This window comes from Opisthocomus hoazin, chromosome 30 (genome assembly GCF_030867145.1).
Source record: "Opisthocomus hoazin isolate bOpiHoa1 chromosome 30, bOpiHoa1.hap1, whole genome shotgun sequence".
NCBI lineage: Eukaryota > Metazoa > Chordata > Aves > Opisthocomiformes > Opisthocomidae > Opisthocomus > Opisthocomus hoazin.
The window spans coordinates 1,690,492-1,698,951 of record NC_134443.1 but is presented as its reverse complement, the minus strand read 5'-3'; the positions used below and the strand labels follow the sequence as shown (position 1 = coordinate 1,698,951).

Here is an 8,460-nt window from a genome sequence, read left to right as displayed (position 1 = left end):
GCTCCGCGCGCTGATCCCAGATCCCTGGGGGAAGCGGTACCTGGGTGGAAACCTTGGGGTTTGAGCGTGCCAGGGGTGGAGGACGGGTCACAGACTCACAGGATCATGAAGGCTGGGAAAGACCTCGAAGATCCAGCCCAACCATCACCCCAACACCCCCAGGCCTGCTGAACCATGTCCCCAAGTGCCACATCCACACGGTGTTTGAACCCCTCCAGGGATGGGGACTCCCCCACCGCCCTGGGCAGCCTGGGCCAACGCCTGACCGCTCTTCCAGTAAAGAATTTTTCCCAGTATCCAATCTGAACCTCCCCTGACGCAGCTTGAGGTCGTGCAGGGATTTCACCCAGGTGAAAGCTTCTCATACAGCACCCAAGCCTCCCCCCGCCCCAGCTAAAATTGAGCTGAGCTGGGGGGCAGGAGCCGCGTCCCCGTTCCCAGCTGGTTCCGATGGGAAAAGGGTCGGGATGAGCAGGGGAAGGACCCCAGCCCCAGCTCTGCCTCTGCCCCCCGGCCGGTCGCACCCCACAAGACAGACCTTGACCCCCCGTCTCCCCTCTCCCATCGCCTCCGCCGGGTTATTCATCATCAGCACAAGATACCGGTGAAGCGGGAGCTGCCCCTTCGTCTGCTGCCCGTCCCGGCACAGAGTCAGGCCCCGGCACGTCCTGGCAAACTTCAGCTGCCACCGCTTCCTCCGTGACGCCCGTCCCACCCGCCAAGTCACCGCTTCCCTCACCCCACCGGCACCCACATCCCGGCAAGCCTTGTGCAATCTCCCTCTGACGGCGCTGCCTCGAGCCCTGGGGGTGGTTTCCTGCCCCGGAGGGGCTGCGGTGGGGCTCAGCCCCGTGGGTCGGGGGCTGCGGCATCGCCTCAGCCCCCCGGCCGCACTCACACAAGGAGGGGACATGGCCGGAGTTGGGGCCACGCTTCTCTGCTGCGTGCTGCTGGCTGCGGCTGGAGGTGAGGATGCTCCTGGGGCTGGGATGTCGCGTCGGTGGGCTGCAGCATCCCGGCTGCACCAGCATCCATCCCTAGGGATGCTTTGGGGTGGGTCTTTTTTTGGGGGGGTGGGGGGATGGAGACCATCCTCACCCCTGCGATGGCCGTCACTCTGGTCGCCCTCCGACCGGCTTGTGGCACCCGGTGCCTTCCAGGTCTGCGCCTCTGCCGCGGCTTGGAGGTGCTGAGAGGGCTGCAGGGCCAGTCCGTGTCCTTCCCGGCCCCGCTCCCCGCCTCTGCGGACATCGCGCGGGTCATCTGGCGGAACTGGGAGACCCACATCGCCGAGGCCAAGCCCAGGAAGAACAGGTTCAACGCCGACTACCTGCCCGGGCTCCGCGGCCGGCTGTTCCTCCACCCCACCAGGCTCTCGCTGGAGATCAGACCCTTGCAGCTGGAGGACAGCGGGCCGTACCAGGTGATCGTGGACACCTTCTCCGAGCCCACCAACCCAAAGAACTCTTCCTACTTCTTGATCGTTCACGGTGAGTCCAAGGACGGGGGGAGGAGGGGACCTGGCTTGGGTTTGGTTCACCCCAGACGTGTCCCCGTGGGGGTGGGCTGCCACTGCGTGAGCTCCCCAGCCCCCAGCCCCGCATCCCACAGCACCCCCCCCTTGACCATGCGGAGCCCCCCCCCCTTGACCATGCGCAGCAGCCCAGATGCGCTTGCTGTCGGTGGAGAGATTTCCCTTCCTCTTTCTGTGCCCGCGCTCACCCGCTGCACCCTCTGCGCCCAGCCCCGGGGGCACCCAGCCCCCCTGAGGTGGGGGACCGGTCCTCACAACAGCCGCTGGCCCCCGGCTCACGCCATGCCCTGTGCCCACAGCTGGCTCACCCGAGATGACACCGGGCACCGACGAGGGGGGATACGGTGGGAGCACGGCGGGACCCTGGGGAGCGACCGAGCCCCGCGCTGGAGATGCCACCACGCAGGGTGCAGGTGGGGGGCAGCCCCCGGGTGACGGCAGGGGGCCGGGGGTCTGCGAGGCGCGGGGCCACTACTGCGTGGTGAAGGGGTATCTGGTGGCCACCATCCTGGGACTGCTGCTGATGCTGGTGGCCGCCGTCCACGTCGTGACCAGGGACAAAGCCACCGAGCTGGGGGATGAGGTCTCAGCGGGGCCGAGAGTGGGGTCTGAGCCCCCCGGCATCTCCACTCCGTGGCGTCCAGCCCCGTGGCAGCGCTGAGCAAGGCTTCGGCATCGGTGGCTCTGCCTCAGTTTCCCCACCCAGGGAAAGCCAAGACTGCTTGAACAAAAGCCCTTCAAGGATGCGAGGGGAAACCCAGTTTCCTCATCCGTTCCACAAGCAGCTTCCCCAAAACGCAGCAAGGCCGCTTCCTCCCGGAGCCCACCGCGGCCCCCCGGCACCTGGCAGAACCGAAACCCATCCCGGCGCAGCCCCTGCACCGAGCGTGCCGCGGCGTCGGGTCTCAGCACACCCGATCCCGGGACACCTCCGTTACCGGGACATCATCAGTTTCGTACTTACGGCCCCGAAACTGTTGCGAGATAATAATTCAGCGTCTCGTAAAACCTTCTATAGTTTGTAATAAGTGAATTATTTACTGGTGACCCTGACTAAATGCTGCGTGGCATAAATTATTGAGTGGCAGATCTGTCAAAAAGTTCTCATAAATAAGTTATCTGGTGCCGTCTTAATGTTCCCAGTAAATTACTCATTCAATCTCCCGTCTAAATGCTCTCCTGGGGAAATTACTCGCGCCTGCTGATTTATGAATTAGGCCTGGGCAAATCAGGGCGATCGGGAAGGCGAGCCCTGCCAGGACACCCGAGGGTTTCGCTTCGCCGTGACGTTTCAGCCCCAGCGCGTCCCCGGTGCTGCCCCGGCCGACAGCCGCTGGGTACCAGGCGGGATGGATCCTGGTCTGCCCCATGCGCTGGTCCCAGAGGGGCTGTGCCCACCCCGGGGTGCTCAGCACCCTGCTTCCAGGCATGGCACCAGCCGGGCAGCCATCCTGGGGTCCCGCCGCCATCCTGGGGTCCCGCAGGAATCCCAGGGTCCCGCAGAGATCCCGGGGTCCCGCAGCGATCCCAGGGTCAGGCAGCGATCCCAGGGTCCCACAGTGGTCCTGAGGTCCTGCAGCAATCCTGGGGTCCCACAGTGATCCCAGGGTCCCGTAGTGATCCCGGGGTCCCACAGCAATCCCAGGGTCAGGCAGCGATCTTGGGGTCCTGCAATGATCCTGGGGTGAGGCAGGAATCCCGAGGTCCTGCAGCAATCCCGGGGTCCTGCAGCAATGCTGGGATCCCGGGGTCCCGCAGCAATCCTGGGGTCCCGCAGTGATCCTGGGGTCCAGCCGCAATCCCAGGGTCCCGCAGAGATCCCGGGGTCCTGCAGCGATCCCAGGGTCAGGCAGCGATCCCAGGGTCCCACAGTGATCCTGAGGTCCTGCAGCAATCCCAGGGTCCTGCAGTGATCCCAGGGTCCTGCAGCAATGCCGGGATCCCGGGGTCCCGCAGCAATCCTGGGGTCCTGCAGCAATCCCAGGATCAGGCAGCAATCCCGGGGTCCCGCAGCAATCCCAGGGTCCCGCAGCAATCCTGGGGTCCTGCAGCAATCCCAGGATCAGGCAGCAATCCCAGGGTCCTGCAGCAATCCCAGGGTCCCGCAGTGATCCTGGGGTCCTGCAGCAATCCCAGGATCAGGCAGCAATCCCAGGGTCCTGCAGCAATCCCAGGGTCCCGCAGTGATCCTGGGGTCCTGCAGCAATCCCCCGGTTCCACAGCAATCCCGGGATCCCGCAGCTCCCCGCAGCGATACCCAGGATCCCGCAGTGATCCCAGGGTCCCACAGCGATCCGGAGGTCCCGCAGCAATCCCGGGTTCAGGTGGCAGTCCCGGGGTCCTGCAGCAATCCTGGGATCCCGGGATCCTGCGGCAATCCTGGGATCCCGCAGCAATCCCGGAATCCCTCAGCTCCCCGCAGCGATACCCGGGGAAGCAGCACCCGCTCCCAGCCCGTTGCGGGAGGGAGTCAGAGGGGGTTCCCCGACCCCGCCAACGCTCCCCCCGCGCCCCGGACACCCCAAGCGTCCCCGTGGCAGCCCCGCGCTCCAGGCCACGGCACGCTGCGCCGGCCGCGTGTTTTACGGCCGTTCTAATCATCGCCCGGCAAGCGCGCGCTGCCGTCTCCCCCAGCACCCCTGAACCCCCCCTGCCAGCAGCCCGGGGTTGCTCTCCACCTCTCGAGCGCCGAGAACCGCATTTCCACCAGGTCCTGGGCGTAATTAAAGCATCGCCCGAGGAGCGTGACCCGGCGCAGAGGCGAAGCGCGAAGTCACGAGCCCCGGGAGGGGACTGCTCCGGTTTCCCCGTCCCTCTCCCCGCCGCCGGCGCGCGGGAATGGCAGCGGCTCGCAGGGAATCTCTTTGCTCCGTCTCTCCTTCCCGGAGCGGAGCTGATTAAAATAATACGTTAAGCACGGCTCGACCTCGTGGGGTGACGGGATGGGGAAGCGCCTTCGCCGTGACGAGGCGCAGCCCGCGACGGGGGCAATTAAATCAGTCCTGGAGGGCGGCGAATTCTGGGAGGGGGGAGGAAAATTCATGTGCGAGAGCAGGGGGTTTAATGGGAGACGGGGATGCCGCACAGCGAACCGCGGTGGGAGAACTGGATTTGGCCCCGCGGAGGGGATGGGATTGGGATGGGGATGGGGATGGGGATGGGATGGAGATGGGGATGGGGATGGGGATGGGGATGGGATGGGGATGGGGATAGGGATGGGGATGGCGATGGCGATGGGGATGGGGGTGGGATGGGGTTGGGGATGGGGATGGGGTTGGGGATGGGGTTGGGGATGGGGACAGGGACAAGGATGGGGATGGGGATTGGGGTGGGGCTGGGGATGGGGATGGGGTTGGGGATAGGGATTGGGATGGGGATGGGATGGGGGTGGGGATGGGGATGGGGTTGGGGATTGGGGTAGGGTTGGGGATGGGAATGGAGCTGGGGAAGGGGAAGGGGATGGGGATGGGGATGGGGTTGGGGATTGGGGTGGGGTTGAGGATGGGGATGGGGTTGGGGATGGGGATGGGGTTGGGGATGGGGTGGGGTTGGGGATGGGGACGGGGACGGGGACTGGAACGGGGACAGGTCTCCGTGGGGATGCTCCTGTATCTGCTCCTGTGCGAAGGCCACTCCGGCCGCCCTGCCAGGTACCCACGGGAGCCCCGCTCGCCCGTCACCCGCGTGCCAGGCCTGCGCCAGTGTTTGCTTTAATAATTGAATGCCGGTTTGGGGGACAATTATTTATTTAAAGGAAACAGTGTGTTAACAAGCACACGATCTAATCCCCGGTGACAGATGTCGGCTTTATTAGCACCTCTGTCCGAGAGCGGAGCCCGGGAGGCAAACAAACAAACACGGCAAATACAACCCTCGTTAGAAGATGTAAGCACACGCCAGAAATTAGTGCGAGGGGGAGGTAAAAAATAAATATTAAAGGCGGTGGCACTCCGGTGACGGCGGCTCACGCTGGTGCCGGGTGGGGCAGAGGGAGGCGATGCTCGGAGCCGGGGCTGGACCGACCCCAGGGTGATGCTGGAGGTGGCGTTTGGGCCAAATCCGGCGCCTGGCCCTGCACCGAGGGATGAGACCAGAGCTGCTGGGTGAGGTTGTGTCCCCCGTTTCACCCCACGACACCCAAATCCGTTCTGCTTGCTTGAGCCCGGCACCAGGGAGCGGCAGGATTTGGGAGATGGGGAAACTGAGGCACCGAGGGGCAAAGGGACCGGTCCGTGTCTTGAGGAGCCCTTCATGGAGGAAAGGCCGATTGCGCTGCTGGGAAGAAGCCGGGGAAGGACGGGCAGCGCAGGCAGCGGGTGACGGGGACAGGATTAGTGCAGGCTCAGCCCTCGGCCGCCGGCTGGGGCCAGGGGGGAAGGAGAGCGGATTTTCCCCCGGCGCAGGATTAGTCCAAGGCACTGTGGGGGGCTGGCCGAGCCGTTTGGGGTGCTGGGGATGGGGTCCCAATGGCTGGGACAGAGCTGGGTCACCGTCACCCGCTGCCTGTGGCCGGATCCAGGGTGCTGCCTGCCCCGTCCGGCTGCCTCGGCCGCGGCGCGGCTGAGAACGGCGGCGATGGAGGTGGCGATGGATGCTCCGGCACGCCGGCCCCGCCGGGGCTCTCCGGCACGTCCCCATCTGCTTGGGGTCCCTTTAGCAAATGCCTCCGTGAGGACCAGCTGCGAGCTGGCACCCAGCGCCCGGCTGGCACCCAGCACCCACCCCGAAACGGGACGGGGAAGCCAGAGCCCCTGGTCCCCTGGGGAGCTGCTCTGGGGCTGGTCTCTCGCCTCAAGCATCTCGCCCCGGGACTCACCCGTGCTCCAAAAAAATAAATGAATTAAAGAAAATCAACCTCAGCGAGTTGCAGGGGGTTTGGCACCCGGCTTTCTGCGGGGATGCTTTGATGTCTACTATAGGGCTGAGCCTGCCAAGCGCAATCCCGGCAGCTCCCCTCTCCCCAGTCCCCTTCTCACCCCGTCTCCTTTATCCCCGTGGCTTTAACCCGCTTGTGAAAGAGGTTTTAAACCAGCCCAGGAGTTACTGGCAGGGGGGAAGGAGGCCGGGGAGAAGCTGCCGTTCCTTTGGAAATCGAGTTTCCCGCAGCTCTGTGCACGTCGGCACCCGCCGAGGCGGGCGAGCGGCTCCCACCGCTCCGGGAAGGCCGACAATGACCGCGGAACGGAGGGCGCGCCGGCAGGAAAATTGCTTTTTTCCCCCCCCAAAAAATAATAATCATACCAATAAAGAGACCTGACGTGGGTCTGCAGGGCTGGGGGTTAGAACCCTCCGGCCCGGGCACCGGTGAAGCGGGGAATTCGCCCGCCTTGCCCCGCCGCGGCGCTTTTCATCAGCCAAAAAATATCACAAGATATTATTTTTCTGCTCCCCGCTGCTGCACCCCAGCGAGCGGGAAGCGAAATCCCTTCCTCGCCATCCCACCTCGGCGGGAGCACCGCAACCCCCCCTGGAGACCCCCGGTCCCGACCCGGGGCCGGCTAACGAGCGGCTTCGTTAGCCATTCCGCTCCAGCGCCTCGTCGGTAACGAGGGGAGGCGAGCGGCCGCCTCCGAACGGGTTCTGGAAGCCGCTCGGAGACGCCAGGCTCTGGGTAAATATCGTTATGAGCCTGATAATTATCGGCGCAGATGGGCGTTCGCCGCGCGCCGCGGGAGATCCCGTTCCGCCTCCGGCGCTCGCCGAGCGGGAGAAAACAAATGGGCGATGCCAGGCGCGGCCCCGCGCGGTGCTGGGGGGTGCTGGGTACCCCCCCTGCAGCCCGGGGACCACCGGCGGGACAGCGCGGGACGAGGGACGCCTCGCGCCGCGGGGGACCGTGGCGGCGAAGGATGTCCCCAAGGCCGCGCTGGCCGGCGCGCGCCGCGGCCATGGTGATGCTCGACTCGCCCCGACGCCCGGGTGTGATGGGCTGAACGTCAAGCTGGCCCATGGGGGACTTTGCCCAAGGTTTGGGGGGCTCGGGGGTCCCCCGTTGCCCCTGCCCCGGGTGACCCCGCTCCCCAGCAACCCACGCGGCCGCTCGCTCCTCTCCCCCCGTCAGCAAATTCCCGGCTCCCCCCTGACCTCGCTCCCCTTCCTCCGCGCTCCGCTAACTCCCTCAGATTTCTCCTCTCCTACTCCCACTCCTCCGGGCACCCCCAGCCCCCCTGGAGACCCCCAGCGCCGAGGGTTGGCTGGATTTGGGGTGATGCCCAGGCACGGGGCTCCCCCCACCGACCCCCTCCCCGGACCCCACCTGCGTCGCCCACCCGGGGAGAGCCGCCGTTATTAGTTTTAATAAAACATCTTTTATTTTCATCTCTTTTTATTGCCATCATCCGTCTCGGCTTGCTCCGGAGCCCGGCGCAGTCGCCACGAAGGCTCCCGGTGCCGCCGGGGGCTGTGCCGGGAGGGGTTTGGGGGTCCCTGGCTCAGTCCAAGGGGGTCCCTGGGTGCTGCTGGGAGAAAAGCTGCAGCTGGAGGAAGGCCCCGAGGAAGAAGAGGGAGCCTGGAGCCCCCCCGAGCAGGGAGCCGAGGGGGGAGCCCAGGGCCTGGAGCCGGAGCTGGGGAAGTTTGGGCAGGGAAATGGCGACAGGGAAGGCTGGCGGGGGGGGGGTCTGCTCTGGGTGGGTGCTGAGGGGTCCCAGGTGGGTGCTGAGGGGTCCTAGGTGGGTGCTGCGGGGTCTCGGGTGGATGCTGAGGGGTCCTGGGTGGGCACTGAGGGGTCGCGGGTGGGCGCTGAGGGGTCCCGGGTGGGTGCTGAGGGGTCCTAGGTGGGTGCTGCGGGGTCCCGGGTGGGCGCCCGCACCCAGCCAGCCGCACGCAGAGACGCGCAGCCGGCCAACACGCGTGCCCACAGGAGCACGAACCCCTCCTGCCATGCTCATGCACGGGTACACAGCCCAACACGCGTGCACACACGTGCA

The 8,460-nt window shown here is 65.9% G+C and overlaps 1 protein-coding gene across 1 annotated transcript; it reads left to right on the top strand.

Moving 5' to 3' along the window:
• Window positions 1-797: 797 nt before the first annotated feature.
• Window positions 798-2,693, top strand: LOC142365003 (uncharacterized). Its single transcript, XM_075445346.1, has 3 exons — window positions 798-966; window positions 1,161-1,490; window positions 1,834-2,693. Exons 1-3 carry the CDS (start codon window positions 912-914, stop codon window positions 2,193-2,195), a joined length of 747 nt encoding a protein of 248 aa, XP_075301461.1. The 5' UTR covers window positions 798-911; the 3' UTR covers window positions 2,196-2,693.
• The last annotated feature ends 5,767 nt before the right edge of the window (window positions 2,694-8,460 follow it).